This window comes from Solanum lycopersicum, chromosome 4, assembly GCF_036512215.1.
Source record: "Solanum lycopersicum chromosome 4, SLM_r2.1".
Lineage (NCBI taxonomy): Eukaryota > Viridiplantae > Streptophyta > Magnoliopsida > Solanales > Solanaceae > Solanum > Solanum lycopersicum.
Genome location: NC_090803.1, coordinates 64,367,764 through 64,386,289, shown reverse-complemented (window position 1 = coordinate 64,386,289; position 18,526 = coordinate 64,367,764). Strand labels below are relative to the sequence as shown.

Below are 18,526 nucleotides of genomic sequence, written 5' to 3'. Positions count from 1 at the left end.
AAGTTTTTTTAAAAAAAAAATATATTTGATAATTTTATTAGTATTTAATTATTTGAAATTCACGTTATATAGAATTTTAATTTTAAGGAAATTTTTTAACCTGAATTTTTCATATGAAGAGTTTAATTTTAAGTTTTTAATTAAAAAAAATAATTTCATTGATTGTATCATATTCGTGAATGTTATCCAAAGTTCCTTTCTATTCTCCAAAAGCAAATAATTCTCAATTTTTTTACTTATTACTACATCGAATTTTATGAGTGCTATTGTTTCAAATTATCCGTTATAATTTATAAAATTAATTATTTTACTCGTGATAGTAATTGTCGTATATAAATACTTCAATTGTGAAGTTAATACATATGTATAAATAGAGATACGATTAAGGATAACGCATAGCTAACTAGATACACGATAGATAATTTAAAAGCGAAACTTGTATTAGTTTTAATAATATTTCAATTTTGCTTTAAATAATAGAATTTTTACGGAAATCGGATATCTCGGTGGCATTGGACTTTGGACCACAATACACGTGTGGTCCACAGCTTCTCTGGTCAAATTAACCGCCTATCCCCGGTAATTTTCAAAAATTACCTAAAATATTTTCTATATTTCACAAATTGTAGAAGAAAATATTGATTGTAAAGACAACAATAAATCACAGTTGTATTGTTGAAAGTTTAGTAGTTCTATTAATGCTGAATAGTAATAATAACATGACGTCAAATATGCTGAAAACTTTTGAAAATAAATTTTAAAAAACTAAAATATATGCTTAATACAAAAACAAACATATTCAGCACCTATAAAATTTCACAAATAACCGAATAAAGTATACACAGATTTTAATAACTTGATTAAATATACTAAAACTTAACGTTATGTTAACGTAATTGATAAAGATAGAAATATTATTTTCAAAAGTATCTCGAGGTTGATTATAACTTAAAAAAAATTAATTTTTTTTGTAGGGTTTTCAGGTATAACTTGCCCCATATCCATCGGGCCGTGGGAGGGGTAGGGGGCTCACACTCATAGAGGTAGCTGTTCTTCCCTTTTTCCCCTTTTATTCTCTCTCATTTCTGGGTAAGGTTTTTCTTGAACATATTTTTCTCTGTTCTTGATCTAAAACTCGTTTTGGGTTTCAAAGTTTAAATCTTGGAGTTTCTTTATTAAGTGGGGTTCTTTTTCTTTCTTGAATTTGATTACTTTTTTGTTGATTTGAGGATTGGAATGATTTCAATCTTTTGGAGGTTGAAGGGGGAAGTGAGAAAAGTGGAGAGAGTATAGTATAGCTTTGGTATTAGAGAAGAAGATATTGGTAAAAAGATCCTGTAACTATAGTCTTTGATGATGATAATGATGGTGAAAATGAGCACTATGGCTCTTTTGACCAGAGAAAAAGAGTTCAGATAAAAGAAAAAGATGTCCCCTCCTGTCAAATCTTGGTTGTAATTGTCAATGAGCAAAAGAGAGAAGACAAAAGAGTGCAAAGACTGTTCTTTTTCTTTTCTCTTTTTTCATCCACACGCTTCATTTTTGCCCTCTAAATGTGATGTTCTTGTTGCTTTGAAGCATACCCCTTCTTGTTCTAAAGGGGAAGATATTCTTTCTTAGTTTTTTAACATTTGACTAAAAGGGTCAGTGAAAATGCCTATGTATGTGCCTTCTAGGGGGAGAGTGGAGGAATTTGATGTTGGGGGTGGTGGGCAGGTGTTGGATCTGGAAACTGCTGTAAAAGATGGGATTTTGGGTGGTGGTGGTGGGGTGGTGGTTCATGGTGGTGCTATAGAGAAGAAGTTGAGTCTGAGGAAAATGATGGAGGAGCTTGATTCAATTGATGTTCCTTCAGTTTTTATTTGTCCAATTTCTTTGGAACCCATGCAAGATCCAGTAACCCTTTGTACAGGGCAAACATATGAGAGGTCTAATATTCTCAAATGGTTCTCTTTGGGGCATTTTACTTGTCCCACAACAATGCAAGAGTTGTGGGATGATTCTATCACTCCTAATAGTACTCTTCACCAGCTGATTTACAGTTGGTTTTCTCAAAAGTATTTGGCTATGAAAAAGAGGTCAGAGGATGTGCAAGGAAGGGTTTTGGAGATTTTAGAGACCTTGAAGAAGGTTAAAGGTGAGGCTAGAGTTCAAGCTTTGAAGGAGCTAAGACAAGTTGTCACTTCCCATGACTCAGCCAAGAAAACAGTGACAGATAACAGTGGTGTTAGTTTGATTACTTCACTGTTAGGTCCTTTCACCAAACATGTTGTTGCTTCTGAGGCAATTGGTATTTTGGTACACTTGGATCTGAATTCAGATGGGAAGGCTAATTTGATGCAACCTAATAAGATTTCCCTGATGGTGGATACCTTGAATGAGGGATCCAATGATACCAAGATAAATTGTATGAAATTGCTCGAATTGTTGATGGAAGGGAAGGATTCAGAGTGTGATGTTTTGTCAAGCTTGAGTCTTTTTGTAGGATTACTGAGAATAATCAAAGATAAGAGACACCCTAATGGAGTGTTGTCTGGTTTGAGATTGCTCAAGCTGATTTCATCTCACGAATCATTGAGGAACTCAATTGTTGGTATTGGGGCAATCCCCCAATTGGTGGAAGTATTACCCAACTTGAATGCTGAATGCTTAGAATTAGCCCTGGTTATCCTTGAAGCCTTGTCTACCCTTCCAGAGGGAGCATTGGCGTTGATGGATTGTCGTAGCACCATTCCGAATGTGGTTAAATTGCTCATGAAGGTATCAGAGAGCTGCACTCAATTCGCGTTATCAATTTTATGGGCAGTGTGCAAACTTGCCCCAGAAAAATGCTCATCTGTGGCTGTTGAGGCAGGTCTAGCAGCCAAGTTGTTGCTTGTTATTCAAAGTGGATGCAACCCTGTGTTGAAGCAACGGTCTGCTGAGCTCTTGAAACTATGCAGTCTAAATTACTCAGAGACCATTTTCATTTCCAAGTGTAAGCTTACCAAGACAATGCAATGAGGTGACATGGTGTTGTTCATACGGTTCAACTAAAGTCCGTTCTATACCCGCAAGGGCAAGGTGCGCTCAACAGCTCGCGGAATCTGTATAATTGGACAAGGAGGTACCTACTTGTACATATTAAAGAGCTTTAGCTCTCATGAAAAAGGCTTCATAATGTGGATTATAGATAAAATGCTTATATCAGACTATGGTTCGGTGCCTTCCATTTGATCTTTCTACTGAGGTTTTCCAATAACGTATGGCACACAGTGGTTTCAAATTTATTCATTCAAATCTTTGTAGTCACTTAGACCGGTGATTTGATTGCCTTATTGCTACAATTGAATGCTATAGCTCATATTCACTATGTAAAATGGGGAAGAATGTCCAGCAAAGCTAGTGTTTGAAATTGTAATTGTACACATTTCTTTTGGGATTCTCCGAGTTTATCCCAATTCCCAAATTTTCCCCTATTGTTTTTAGAAAGTCCTTAGTGACTTTCACTTCTTTGCTCTTTCGGAAGGTTTCACTCGGGAGTTCTTTTTTTCATTGCGGAGATTGTCATTTGTAAAAAAACAACAACATTTCCAATATGAAATCAGCATTCACAATGGATTCAATTTTCCCTTCTCAATTATTGTCTTAGCTTTACTTGTGTTTAATATGATTTTGCTTCTTTTCAATACCTTACTGTCTCAAGTGATGATTCACCCTTAATACTTTTGTGAGCTTCCTAGTTTTTTTGGTGTTCTGTTCTATTCAGAATTTGGATATAATGAGCTATGTTGTTTGGACTCAGTGTGTGTCGAATCCGACATAAGTAACACGGGTATGTCATCATTTTTGTAGAGTCCGAGCAACATAGGTGATCGATGAGCAGTTGTGTATGTTAAAGATTGTTCTTTGAGGATAGTGGCACTTCTGTTTACAACAGATCTTTGTTGGAAAAGAGCTGTTGTTTTGCTGATTGGAAATTCTGTCAGTATACATCTTTTTTTTTTTCTAGCTTGTTTGTGTGGTAGAATGGAAAGAGAAGGAAAAAGTAGAAAGATGACTTCAACTGAAGTGAAACTTTCATGTTCCATTAAAGTCCTGGTAATAATAATAGCACTAAACAAGAAAAATAGCACTTCCATTGAGTCACTATCATGGTTCTCATAATGCATATATGAAACTGAAGTGAAAAAAACACCAAAAGAAGATGAGGGAGGAACAGTAGAGAACACTACTGATTCCAAAAATGTAATCAAAACCCCAAGTTTCAAAGCTTTCCCCTTTAGCTCTTGGTCCCTTGCTTAAGCATGTAGTCACAATTGGTAAGAAAAGGGGTAGGTGAAATGTCTCACACAAAACAACTCAAATAAACACCATTGTGGCCTAGTAGTCAACAACATCTAGTGAGAGAGATAAAAAATTCAATCAAGGTGAGTGTCGTGAGTTCATACCCCGTGAAATTAGTCGAGTTGAGTACACAGATTACTAGAAGTGTCATTCTTGTAGTTAACAAAACTTGTTCAAATGGTCAAAATAATGAGTTTCAAGATTTGGAAACATGTGCTGATGAGGTATTTTATACTCATTGTCCTTGGAGAAGTGTATTCTAGGATATTGAGGGGGGGGGGGTAGGGGGTTATAAAGACACCACCCCACGTACTCATATCTTGGACCAAGAAAAGGAAAGTAGATTAAAAAAAGTAAGTTGAAGGGGGAGGAGGGAAGTTGAAAAGTGCATGGACAAATAACTTACCTTAAAAGAAGGGGAGACAAGTTAGTAGTCTTTGTTGGCATTGCAAAATAGCAACTTTGACTGAGATCTAAGGGGGGTAACTTAAAAGTAAGCAAATTTTGCTGAGAAAAAGCATATTATTTGCTGCCTGTGACCTTGGAGGTGAACCCCCATTTTAAGCCCTTTTTCTTTTTGGCATTGCAAGTTTTATACAACATCTTCAAAGCTGGAAAGAGCTCTCAATTGGGGGCTTTTTCTAAAGGCCAAGAAACATTGTTTTCTTGGTGGAGCTACTTTTAAATTAGTTTACGTGTTCCTCGATTAATTTATCTTAATACTTACTAACTCGCAACAATATATGTATTAGATAATTCTGACTATCAAGATTTTGATACATTTCATTCTTGTTAAGATTTGAACCCTAATTTCTCGTGATTTTTCCTCGATCCATTGATAGCTATGTCATATCGTAACCACATTGTTTCTCTTGCTTTTTGCATAGTGCCCCGACCCCCCCCCCCCCCCCACCTTGTAGGAGGTTTGAGCGTTTATACTGTGAGGATTTTAGTCACGTGAATAATTTAATATGCTCGAAAAAAAATGTCATTGAGAGAAATCAACAAAGGGAAGGAAAGCATGTGAATATCATCACATGTGTAATAGAAAGATTGTCCTCCGGCTGAACATGATATGAATGATTAGAGATAGTGATTTATCGCCTTGACTTGTGTCTCCACCACATCTATCTCTTGTCTGTTTACAGACTCAGATTTTGATTCGCTGTCTAGGAAGAGAAAGGATAGACAGAAAGCCTGTTCTTACCCGCTTATCATTTGTGTTGTGTTTCCGGTCCGGATTAACATAAAGAATGAGGAAGCTAATTATTTTTCACTTTTCTAAAAACAAAATACGAAAATAAATCTCTTGCGTTCATTTATGACTTAGAATAAAAGAAAATGATGCAATAAATAGTCTTAGTATTTCACTTACATATCCTATAATTATTACTTTTACTGTTTCCTGTGTGAAAATTACTACTACTATATAACTAAGATAACATTTGATAATCTATAAGGACCACCTTTTTTTTTTCATCTAACAATGCCAATGGGGTTACCGTTACATGTATATACATTAAAGGTAAATATTTTCATCTAATAAAATAATATTTCAAGCCTAAATGCATATAGTAAAGTCACAATCAAAGATAACTCATTTTTTGCTCTCTATAAATTTGAACAATAAATATACCATAAAGTTTTTCAAAGAGAACCACTGTTTTGGTCATAGCCTAACAAATCTAACAATTTGAATTCAATATACATTTCTTTAATTTCTTTTACAAGTTGAAAGTTGAATTATTGCAAGTGGAGCCAAAAAATTTCATACCGCAATAAAGGAGTTTGGAATCTAGATGCTCTTTTAATGCACACTATATTTAAATTTTGGCATTCTTTTTTTAATTTTATTTCTTATCGTTCGATATTCAGAGTCTATATTCGAGTTTCGATTAAATTCAAATTACTTATTGCATGACTTTTTCAAAAGTAATGCTCTCAATATGATTTTTTCCATAATCAAGACTTAAACAGAAACTTTTAGCCAAGGATAGAATAGTCCCGCCACTGCACCAACCGCGGTGGTAGCATTTTTTTTTTACTTAGCTTTCATTTCGATTAATTAATTTAAACAGGCACACGATCCAATGAGGATTCAAAATATCTCTGGTGTCACGTGTGCTTAGGGACTAAATTTTATTTTCATTTATTTTAATAAAATCAAATTTATTACTACATTTTATGATAATGTTACACAGAAATCCAGGTTTTCTTAATAAAATGTAAAAAAATGTTTACACTTTGTGGGATAGCAATTAGGATAAATTAATCTAGTGATTATTACAGATCTAACTTCGATTACGGTACTTGTCTGGATGTGTTTTTTTTAACGTATAAGGCAAAATAATGTTATATCAGACAGTGAATTATTTATCGAGTATTAGTATTTGTTATTCGTCTGTTAGTTTTTATTTGTTAATTATTCTAATAGTATTTATTTTATGGTATAGTTTGAGTAAAAATGAATATTTATTTTTAACTGCTAAACTAGTGGTGAAAATATTTAAATTAAATGTTAAAATTATCTCTGTGTAAATTAATTCATTCCAACGGTAACAACTGCTATCTTCTTTTCCGTAATTTTAGATGTGTATCGTTTTTATACGGGCATTATATCCTCGACTTGTAATGAAGAGTTTAAGATTTTTAAAGAAATCAACTAAAAATATATTTTAAGAAATAAATGTTGGAACTTCTCCATCATATTACAAAATTTTCTTTATTTTGGAACTTCTTGGACATATTTATTATTGATGTTGGTTAATCAATTTTTTATTATTAATCGTTTGATTTTTAATTTGAATATTTAATTGGTGATGAAATGCTATTGTAATTATACATACATCGTTCCTATAATAGAAATAGTTGCAAAAAATAAAAATATATTACAAATATTTATGTTGATCACTTTGATTTAAGACAAAATAATTCAATTTTTTTTAAAAAGCTTATGCTATAAATTACGAAATAACATTAATTATAATTTTCTTTCAAATCTAAATTTGAGAAGAGAAAAGACAAGTATTTTGATCTAGAAGAGATAAAGCATTGCAATGTGTTTCTTACTAATGAACGTAATACTAAACTTAGGAAATAAGATTGAAAAAGCGTGTTAAAGTTATTGTTATAACCAAAGTACAACAATAATTTTAAAATATTCTTATTAAATTATTAATTTTACCATTAATCAAAATTATAAAATTACATATTGAACCAATAATCTAATAAAATAAATTACACAATTTTTGCACATTCCTAAATAAGTTAGCCTCTCTCTCGCATATGTAATATCTTTTTTGTTTTTCTAATATGTGTCCGTATTCGTCGAACTTCAACTAATTTAGATTGACTTATGAACATAATCAAATCTTATTACTCTCTCTCTTTGGTATTAGTTTTTATGATTTTTATTTTAAGAATTAAATTATAAAATTTTAACTAATATTTTATAATTTATTTTTTCATTCTATTAATATACAGAAAATTATAATTTATAGTATTCTTTATATAACTTTAAAATATTTATTTTTTATTTAAAATATTAAATTAATATAATCTAATTTAATTTTAAAAAATAATTAAATTAATTTTTGAAAGGAGGGAGTAATAAGATGACATGCGGCCCCAAATCCACGTCACAACAATACCAAACTTGAAAGGAAAAAAAAAAGAGAAAATCAAAACCATCAATCACCACCTACTGCATTTTTTTTTTTCAAAATTGAAACAACTGTTCTTCCTTGTTATTCCTCGATCCAATCATATACGGTAGCTTAAAGCTTAGCCATGTCATGGCTTGCTCGTTCCATAGCCAACACTCTCCGTCTCGACGACGATGACGGCGAAGACGGAGTAGAATTCAATCGCAACTATCAAAACGACGTCGTAACGCGTGGTGCCAACTCATCAACTGCTTCTCACGCCGTTGACGAAGATACATCGACTTACGAAGAAATCGATTTAGAAGAACGATCTAATAACGATAACGATTACCGTTCCGGTTCCGATGTTGATGATGAGGATAATCAGAATCGCGGTGTGAAGGAGGATTTGTCTGAACTGAAGGAAACCCTAACGCGTCAATTATGGGGAGTGGCTTCATTTCTAGCTCCACCACCTCCGCCATTACCGCCGGGGAAATCGGATCTGTTTGGTTCGGAAGGGGACCGGATTGAGGATTCCGGGTTGAGTGATGGATCCGAGGAGGAAGAGGGGGAATATGTTGGGGATGGAGATAGTTACATGGAGAATTTGGATGAAGTGGAGGAGAGTGAAAGTAATGCTGTTGGAGTGACAGAGGAAGTGTTAGCTTTTGCTAGCAATATAGCTCATCATCCGGAGACTTGGTTGGATTTTCCGTTTGCTGATGAAGAAGAATTTGATGGTTTGTATATCTTCCTTGAGTTCTGCTAGTCATTTATGACATTTTTTGGTATTGGCTGAATTGTTAATTAATTGTTTAGTTCTTACAGAGCAGATGGTTCCTACACTCTGTGAAATTTGATTAGGATGTGAGTTGTGTCTACTTCAGTAGTGGTATTATAGGACACTTTGGATGTTGCTAGGTTTGTTAGAGTCCTTATTGGAGAAGTTCCAATGAGGTCATGTTACACTTTATTGATTAGGGAGGGTTATCCTTTGGCTCATTTTAAGTCGTGAGAATTTAGGGCTAAACATAGTCTATTATTGTTAGTGATTGAGAATGTAGGCTAGTTGTATCGAGTATAGAGGACTTTCTCTTTTGTAGTATGGAAATTATGTGAAGTTGTAAACTTGATCTTCTAGACATGCTTGATAAGTGTATCATCTGGTTTATTGCTGTTAGTGAAAGTTATTGCTTTTGTCTAATTGGGACTTATCCAAAATCTAATTACGACATCCAATAATGTGCCTGGTCAGTTTTGAGATGTGGGAATAGGAGTCAACCGATATTTAGTTGTGTGAGAGAAGTGTGTTATTTGAGAATTGTCGGAGTTTAAGTGAAACCTGAATTTTTTGTTTTTGTCTGAGTAAAGTTACAGGAGTCGGTTTTAACTAGAACCGAAAAGTGTTAGCTATTAAAGTTATTGAATTTATTACTAACCGTACAACTCACGTTATGCCAAACTTGTATCTATGTGCATAGTTCTTGTTTGTTGCGATTATTCTGCTTTGGCCCTTACAGAAGCTTAGCTCAAAGGTTTTATCATCTTCTTTACGTGTAAGGACCTGAACTATACATGTGGCTGTGAGCTGATCAAGTTCTATCGCGGATGTTAAACACTTTATGCTTGATAGTATATGGTAATTAAATGAAATCATTCAATTCTCTTTCTCTAATAAACTGGAGGAAACTACCATGGCAGTCCTTGCACCCTGTCATCCACTCAAAACACACAAAAAATAGTTATAAAAATTAAAAACTTGAAGTTATATCTCTGCTACTCCTACAAGTAAGCAAAGAATGTCTGTGCGTCACCTACAATTATGCAAAGAAAGTAAGGACTAGAGAGACAGATAAAGCAAAAGCTCCTAGCATAGAGGAGTAACAGGGTTCCTCGGGATGGTCTTCTCTAGGAAAGCATGAAAAGTGTGTAGTTTGAATATAATGCAAAATTCAGCAGCAGAGATACCTCGCATAGCATAACAGGAAGTGATCATCTCTTTCAATATCTGATAGTAGTGTCGAGCAATATATTTGCATTTATAGAATTGACTTTCTTGATCCGTATTCCTGTGGCGACATACATAAACAAATTTCTATGTAGAAGAGCAATCACTACAATCAATGCTAGTGCACTCTGAATTTACAAGGAGCAACTTGTGTAGTAAAAATCCAGTTCTTACCGCAAACCTCCAGTAGCAATTTTCTAGAAAGGGAGTTGAAAAGAATAGAATGCTTACAGTGAACAAGGTGAGCAAAACGAAAATCTGACTGTTTGCTCTGACTTTTACTATCAAGAGAGGAATGTTGTTATAGTTTTCTCACGGAGAGAGAGATTGGGGGGGGGGGGGGTTGCATCTGTTCGTATAAGACTCTCTTGTTGTTTTTGGGTAGCACTGTCCATTAGAGAGCTTCGTTGGGCACACATGGGACTTGGGTGTGGGCTAGTGGTCAATGAAGAGGATGCAAATCTTGGAGTTTAGAGTTCAAATCCCAACAGAGACAAACAAATACTAGTTGATTTTTCTCATATGTCTAGCTTTCTTGGGAAGACTTACTCGATAAGTGTGCTGGTGCGGGTTAGCAGGTAGTTGGTGGAATTGTCAAGGTGCAAATAAGTTGGACCCGACATCAAACAGAAAATAAACAGTGAACTGTTATAAACAAATAATGATTTATCTTGTGGTGTCAAAATGAGGAAAAGAATAAAAGAAGATATGATAACTTAGAAATGAAAGTGGAAAGAAAAGCCTATAAACAATGTAATAAAAACGAATGCTGACCCAAGTGAAGGCAGTATTCAGTGCAGATTGGGTACTTTTAGTGAAAAGTGTTGGCCCTCGATAACGTACTCCCTTGTTTTCTCCAGTTGGTTGACAACCTTTTCTCGAAGATTATAAATTAGTGAAGAAGACTTGGATGTATTCTTTTATTTGAATATCAGTAGAAATATGGCACTTTTAGAATTTGAAATGTGAAATTGGTCTCATATGAAATTCACATTATATAACACTGTAATGCATGTTTAATGATGTATTGAATATGTTGAGACTTTGCCATTTAAGGGATGAGGTCATTCTTCTTAGGCAAACTAAAATAGAATTAGGTCAACTAAAATTGGGAAGGAGTTAAAGCACTCCTTAAGTTGATCATGCAGTTGTTTAAAATAATTAGTACATCAGTGGAGTTACATATCATGCCCATTTGTTGGATGGAGATTTTGATTACTTCCAAAGATCAAGTAGTCAAGATAAACTGCCTTTAATAGATGATTTTTATACCGTCTTTTGTTCGTAGGAATTCGTATCTGTTACTCTTTATCACATAATATGTGATAGAGTCGAGAGCTCAAGAACCACAAAGTTTGACTTTATTTTTGGCATGTGTATTTTTGTAAGTTCTGTTGAAAGAAAATGTTTGAAAAATTATAGTTACAAACTTGATCTGACAGAAAATATCACATAAAAGTTTAAATTTGTATGGTTAAATGAATTTGTACTTTCAGTTTTCTGAACATTGTGTCGAATGTTACTCCCTCCACAATTTTTATGGCATTCTTCCTATTTTGGATGTGTTTGACACCGTTTCATAATTAATATGTGTGTATACAACTTGCACAGGTTCAAATTCAGCTAACTGTTCAACTTTTAGACTTTTGATATGAGGTTTTCTCTATCAAACTCACTGAGTAACTCTCTGTAACTTGATACCTTCTTCCTTCACAAAACAAATTAACATGTTAAGCTGCATATCCATACAATATTGTCAAAAAAAATTGTGACGAGGGAGGGAGTTTCTGATATTATGTCTGTATTTACATTTTGAAATGTCAGTATTAGTGTGCCATGTCAATTTGAACGGAGCTAATACTTGGTAATCATGTAGCAAAGGAAGATAACTTTTTAAGTCATCTATTGTAGAATACTATTTCCGTATTTCATCATGTAGCAAAGGATGATGATGGGATCTTAAGGAGAAGATTTACATTAACTGAGTTTCTCTCTCCAATTTTTAGATTTTGAGCTCTCTGAGGCCCAACTGAGGCATGCATATGCTGTTGAACGTCTAACGCCGAGACTAGCTGCTCTCAGATTCGAACTTTCTCCTGCTCATTTGAGTGAAGGCTTCTTTTGGATGGTCTATTTTGTTCTACTTTACTCAAGACTGAAAAAGCAGGACGCTGAGCTTTTGTCTACATCTCAGGTTTGTTAATATTGCGCTGCCTGATTACAGAATCATCATTGCATTCTGTTACACAGCCATGATGAGAATGTTTTTCCGTTTTTCGTGGGCAGAGGGAACTAATAATGGATTATCTGAAAGCAATTTCAGTGATACAACTTCTATATATAAGACCTTTGATTACATGAGCCGTCTAAGAACTAATGTTATTTTGTCGTTTCTTTAGCTTGTAGAGGCAAGGGCTATGTGGATGCAAGAGCTGCAAAAGAAAACAAAACCAGAGTCAGATTGGTTTGGTATAGGCACATTTCAAGCAAAAGAGAGCGCATATTCACCACGTGGAGACTTTGAATCCAACTCATCTGAAGATGCTCACTCTAGATATTTTGTGCTCCCAAGAGCATTTGCTCTTGAACCTCCAAGTTGCCACACCACTTCTGACACTGACACTGAGAAACACTCGATTGAAAATACAGAGATCCAATTTATTGACAAGGCAGTTATTGAAGAAGATGCTCCAAGCAAAATCATTGAAAAGGAGGTGGTAGCTGGTCCATCTTTTAAACCACCTGTGTTTGATTATGATGAGCATGAGGATGACTGGCTGAAAGACAACTCAGAGTTAGAGGGTTACACGGGTTCTACTATTGTGAATGAGGAGGACGTTTCGTTTAGTGATCTTGAAGACGATACTGATTATACAATGCCTATAAAACCCAAATCAGTGTCAATAAATCATAGCACAACACTTGATGTCTCGTGAATTTATCTTCAGCTGCCAGGAGATACTTATTTACCTTAGGAGTGAACCCACCTGCCTGTGATCTGGAGCTCCTAGCAAAAAATGCTGACTCTTAATTTCTCCATGGTTCGTGCATGTTAGGCTGCATCTTTACCTGTTCTGGCTTGCAGAAGTTAGTACTTCATGATTTTGCAATGACCACTTCTCGTGGTTGTCACTAGTTGGCGCTCTCAATGTTTAAGGTTGATCATCTCAGATTCTCATCATCTCTTGAACCTCACAATTCGATCCCAAGATGCTTGCTTACTTGCACAGTATGGTGCAAGTCAATAAGCAACATTCATTTTATCCATCTCCTCCATTTTTTGTGTGTTTTGAGGTCATAGCTTAATCATGACCTAGGGGAGGGCATGATAGCTAATTCTCGAAACAGTGTTTGTATTTGTACATATACATCAATGACCGTGCCCTGTAAGCTGTAACAAGGCAACGGATATAGTGTGGTGTCATATAAGGAAACGTGACATCTCTCCCTCTGTGAAAGGTATATTTTTTGTAATTGCATATCGAAGAATATCCCAATTTGGCATCTTCATCTTTCCTCAAATCTTCTTGAAATGCATCTATTCTGTTATCATGCTTGCTCTATCAAGGGTGTAACTGTGAGTGAGAAGAGAATGAAACTTTTGCTTTTATCTATTATTCCTTCAAATTGGTGAAAACTTAAGGATCACAGTTTGTTGTGAACAACTCCTATACCTTCACAAGGTAGGGAGGAGTAAGGTTTGCGTAGCCTCTCTCCAGACCCCACCTGTGGTGGGGTATGTTGTTTGTTAGTTTGCATTTTACTATACTGAATGTTCTCATTGTTCAAAATTCCTTCTGTGATTTTTACTTGTGATACAAAGAATCGTCAACCAGAACAAGTTTAAACTGAATCACTGCATGATACAATATAGGTTACACAGATTCTGCTTTTGAAAAACAGCATGGAAAAAGGGTAGCAGTATTTTTCATACATTTTTTTCAAAATTTCAAGTTTATATGCTTCGTAACGGGGATCAGTACGCAAAATTAGTGAAAATATATGCCGTTTTCACTTCGGGTTTGAGAGTCATGTAATAGGTGACCATTCAACACTCTCCGGAGACATTTTTAGTAGGCATAATACATAAACATGACCCTTAATTTAACATAAGTTGGCAATTAAGATCCTTAACTTTAGATGTGCACAAGTAGGTATTTAAACTTGTATGAAAACTGAACAAATTGACACATTCGTCCTAAATGGAACCCTTCATGAAAAATTTGTGTTCTACGTGGCATCCTATATGCATTATGCCATGTAGGACACGTATATTTACTTGTTCAATTTTATACAAGTTTAAATATTTACTTGTGTACATTAAAAATTAAGGGTCATAGTTACCAACTGACACTAATTTAATGGACATACTTATGTATTATGCATTTTTAATAGATAGTTAGTACTAGTAAATAAAAGCTCCCTCCTAAATAGCAATAAGGTTGCGATTCTTTCCACGTACAAGTCAAACTCTATTTGCTATTATGATAAATCAGTAATAGAAAATTGTAAACATTAAAGGAAATACAGTAAACATCAAAATACTTTGACAATTCAATTTATTGAATTAAAGTAAAATAAATTGAAGTTTCTAGGAAATTGTACTCATTTGTCTATTTGGTACAAGGAAATTGCATCCTATAGGAGTTGTATTTTTTTGTATGATCTAGTTCGAATTTGTTCAAGAAAGTAACCTACGTATACTTGGACACGTCAAATGAGTTTTTCGAAATTTACGGCAACCAAACGTTGTAATTTTTTTTTTCGATCGGGATGGTGTTCAAGTTAATTTTCACTTTGCTAATTCTATAAAATATTTGTCACTTCCTTTCAGTGACATTATACACTAGTTAGCATTGATATAAAGAATTACTTACTTGTATTCCTTTAAATGATACAATACGATAAATTTTTAAAATAATATGTAATGATCATTCAAACAAAATCTAAGAAATGTGCGAAAGGGGTAAAACTTACACTAAGCTAATACATGCACGTCATTTATTTGAATTAGTAGTTCATTTTACTTAATCATAATTAATTTACATATATTTTATTTCATTAAATTACGTATTGCACTAACTTACTAATATAAATATCTGATGTGGATAAATTTTTTTCGTGTCAAAGTAAAAGATACTCCAAGTATACATGGAGGGTGGGTGTAAAAATGTCCAACTAACGTATTAATGACTCGAAACCTTCGATCTTATAAAAAAAGTAGGTAAGTCTCTTCAATGCACTTTCATTTTTATGTAAAATATTTGTTTTACTTTTTTTTCCTAGTACAAAAATAGCTAATTTCTCTTACTTTTGGTTGTTGGAGTTCATTTAATTCTTGTAACTTTTTGACTAAAATGAATTCTCGTAATTAATTGTTTGGCAGAAGCCTATTATTTTTTATCCAAGTCTTATATTTACACTAAAAAATTAATCGATAATACATACAAATAATATTTTATTTCAAAATCTTAAAATTAATTGTATTAGTCTACACGTTTTCAAGTATAACCTTTTTTGGACTTCGATTCCAAGTCCTTTTAAATCATCTAACAACCAAAAAATAATTATTTTTTTTATCGCATGTGAATTTATTTTAATATTTTTTCCTTTTAGTATGTTTTTTTTTTAAAAAAAAGTAACAGAGAGATCCGAAATCTATTATGTCATCTAACTATAAATTTGCTGATATAAGCCATGAACAAAAGGACCAATCAGAATTCAAGTAATAAAAAATATGAATGATTTACACATTCGAAAAACCATCTAAAAAGTACCGTACTAGTTTGTAATTCAAGGTTTTCAAAAAGATATAAAAAAATTACAATTAAAAAAATGATTTCTTTACATAATTTTTTAAAAACGTATAAATTTAGATTGACGGAAAGAATGTTATTGAATTGTGTATTTATATTATATTATTATATTTTTATTTTTATTTTAAGTAGACTTGTATATACTATTTTTATTTCTTCTCTATTTTTTTTAGCTTATACATTGGAGCCAGACTAAATTGAGAATCACGCCGAAAAATCTTATATTAGGGTAAAACGCTCCTAACAAAAAGACTATTTCGTATCTAAATAAACTTAGACAAACTTCTGATAAAGGATGAACTATAGCTTACACCCATATCGATTACTATTCGAACCTTAAAATCATGTGGATGTCACGTGCAAATATGGCCAGCTTGGTAGTTAAAAAGCCGCTGCTGCTGCGGATATTCCACAACCCAAAAAAAACAGATAAAATTTCCCATAATGTTCCTTGAAAAAATTCCCAAAAAATCACTTTCATTTTCCTACAAAAAATTATAATTTCCACACAATTCCCTTCATATTTTATTTTCCCCATTATTTCTGGACTGAATTTATTTACAAACAAACAAACAAAATAGCCCTCTCAGCATTTTGCTTGGTCAATCTAAGTAGCCACTCAACTTCTCCCATTTTTCATTCTTTTTAGAATCGTCACAGGTTAGTTTCCTTAACGACCATTTCAATATCTTTTTTCTGCAAATCAATTGAAAAATCATTGCTATATTCAATTGGCCATTGATTTTTCAATTGTGTCAGAGAAAAAAACGAAACCCTAGGTTACTCGATCTTCGAAATTCATGTTTATATCAATATTCTCAGTTGTGGGTATCTTTAAAGATTTTTAATTTTTCATTATGGGGTTTCCTTAATTTGAGCTCTAGGGAGGTTTCTTGGGGTTTTTATTTGTGGGGTTTGCTTAGTATTGTATAAAGATTCAATCTTTAGATGGATCTTGATGTGTTGAAGAAGAGTTTGAACTTTGCTCAAAAGAAGAGGAAGTGGATAATTCTTCTTGGATTAGTTGGATTATCTAGTTATGGTGCATATAGGGTGTATCATATGCCTTCTGTGGTGCAGAGAAGGAAGAGGGTTATGAAGTTGTTGGGAGCTTTTGTGTCAATGGCTGAAATGGTTTCTGATTCTTCTGAAGCTGTTAGTGTTGTGTCTAAGGATTTAAAGGAGTTTTTGCAGTCTGATTCTGATGAACTTCCCAGGAGTTTGAGGCAGTTATCTAAAATTGCAAGATCTGAGGAATTTACCAATTCTGTGGTTAAGGTTTCCCAGGCTCTTACAGTTGGGATTTTAAGGGGACGTGGGGGTGAAAGTAAGGGGGAGATTGAGGAGGTGGGTAGTTCAAGTATCGTTGATAAGGTTATGGATAGAATGATGAGTACTGTTGGGACTGGGTTTGTTTCTGTTGTTGTTGGTAGTTTTGCTAGGAACTTGGTTTTGGGTTTCAATCTGAACAGTGGGTCGGATGAGGGGTTGAATGCGAATTATCAATCTGAGGTCTCATTAATGAAGTCGAATTCATCAGAAGTGCCTAGATGGGTAGATGTGGTTTGTGCTGATAGATGTAAACTAATGATTGCTGATTGTATCCAGACATTTGTGAGCACGGCTGTTGCTGTTTACCTTGATAAAACAATGCATATAAACGTATATGATGATTTGTTTTCTGGGTTGACCAATCCGAAGAATGAAGCTAATGTGAAGGACTTCCTAGTTTCCGTTTGTAATGGGGCTGTTGAAACACTAGTGAGGACATCTCATCAAGTGATGACAGCTTCTGGATCGGATTCTGATTTATGTTTGAACTCTGCTTGTTCCATAGTTGATCAAAGTGAATATTTGACTCAAGCAAGTGAGAAGGCACTTGAGCAAGTGCCTCCAAGAAAGATTAAAGATACGAATCAACCGATTGATCTACAAAGTAATGGATGGCTGACTAGTGTGTCATCAACATTGGCAGTTCCAAGCAATAGGAGGTTTGTACTTGATGTGACTGGCAGGGTGACATTTGAAACCGTTAGATCCATCGTGGAGTTTTTCACTTGGAAGCTATCAGAGAACTTGAAAAGAAGTGTTAATGTCGTCCATGAAGAAGTTGTGGAGAGAGGGCTGGATGTCATTACTCATATCAATGCTAAATCTTATGTAATTCTTACAGTATGCCTTGCATTATTTTTACATATCCTTGGCAGTACTCAAGCTTTATTGCCTGCCTAAAATTTGTGATCTTCTTTGATCTATTGTCTTAGAAGCTTATATGTTCTGTAGTCTGGAAAATATGTACATCCATTTGTCATACCTACTATTGAAGGACTGTTAATCTACATTTTGCCCTTTATGCTGTTGAATCCTCTAGAGAAGATGCTATTATCTTCCAGATGCATATGTTCACTTGATATCGGAAGTATTTGATCTTCATTATCTGATCAAATAATGTAAAATTGGAGATAAATGCTCATGTTACTCTCAGACTTTCTACTTTTATCAATATTGTTTTTATTACTCTCTTATTATTTTATTGTCGATTTTAGTATTCTTGTCATTTCCTTGGCTTCAGTTATCGTACTATTTGTTGTTGCTACTGATCTCTTCTTTAGATTCTTTGTTACTGTATTTGCTTTACGTACTTCATTTTCTTATGTTTTACTTGAATCGAGAGTCTATCGGGAAAGTCTTTACGAAACAGCCTCTGTACCTCCATGAAGTAGTGGGGT

General features: G+C 34.0%; 3 protein-coding genes across 3 annotated transcripts; all 3 read left to right on the top strand.

Annotated features, from left to right (window-relative positions):
* The first annotated feature begins 797 nt into the window (after positions 1 to 797).
* On the top strand, positions 798 to 3,619 carry LOC101253777 (U-box domain-containing protein 30-like). The gene has a single exon (XM_004238025.5). The coding sequence runs from the start codon at positions 1,654 to 1,656 to the stop codon at positions 3,001 to 3,003; it is 1,350 nt and encodes a 449-aa protein (XP_004238073.1). The 5' UTR covers positions 798 to 1,653; the 3' UTR covers positions 3,004 to 3,619.
* Positions 3,620 to 7,965: 4,346 nt separating this feature from the next.
* Positions 7,966 to 13,530, top strand: LOC101253480 (uncharacterized). The gene is made up of 3 exons (XM_004238024.5): positions 7,966 to 8,713; positions 11,988 to 12,175; positions 12,381 to 13,530. The coding sequence occupies exons 1-3, from the start codon at positions 8,116 to 8,118 to the stop codon at positions 12,915 to 12,917; spliced, it is 1,323 nt and encodes a 440-aa protein (XP_004238072.1). The 5' UTR covers positions 7,966 to 8,115; the 3' UTR covers positions 12,918 to 13,530.
* Positions 13,531 to 15,966: 2,436 nt separating this feature from the next.
* Positions 15,967 to 18,150, top strand: LOC101254380 (protein PHLOEM PROTEIN 2-LIKE A10). Its single transcript, XM_004238027.5, has one exon. The coding sequence runs from the start codon at positions 16,746 to 16,748 to the stop codon at positions 18,027 to 18,029; it is 1,284 nt and encodes a 427-aa protein (XP_004238075.1). The 5' UTR covers positions 15,967 to 16,745; the 3' UTR covers positions 18,030 to 18,150.
* Positions 18,151 to 18,526: the final 376 nt, after the last annotated feature.

Bases quoted from the DNA above. Each gene is read 5' to 3' on its own strand.
- LOC101253777 (XM_004238025.5), top strand. From the start codon at position 1,654: ATGCCTATGTATGTGCCTTCTAGGGGGAGAGTGGAGGAATTTGATGTT.
- LOC101253480 (XM_004238024.5), top strand. From the start codon at position 8,116: ATGTCATGGCTTGCTCGTTCCATAGCCAACACTCTCCGTCTCGACGAC. The intron at 8,714-11,987 runs GTTTGTATATCT...TCCAATTTTTAG, and splicing joins TGATGAAGAAGAATTTGATG to ATTTTGAGCTCTCTGAGGCC. The intron at 12,176-12,380 runs GTTTGTTAATAT...TCGTTTCTTTAG, and splicing joins AGCTTTTGTCTACATCTCAG to CTTGTAGAGGCAAGGGCTAT.
- LOC101254380 (XM_004238027.5), top strand. From the start codon at position 16,746: ATGGATCTTGATGTGTTGAAGAAGAGTTTGAACTTTGCTCAAAAGAAG.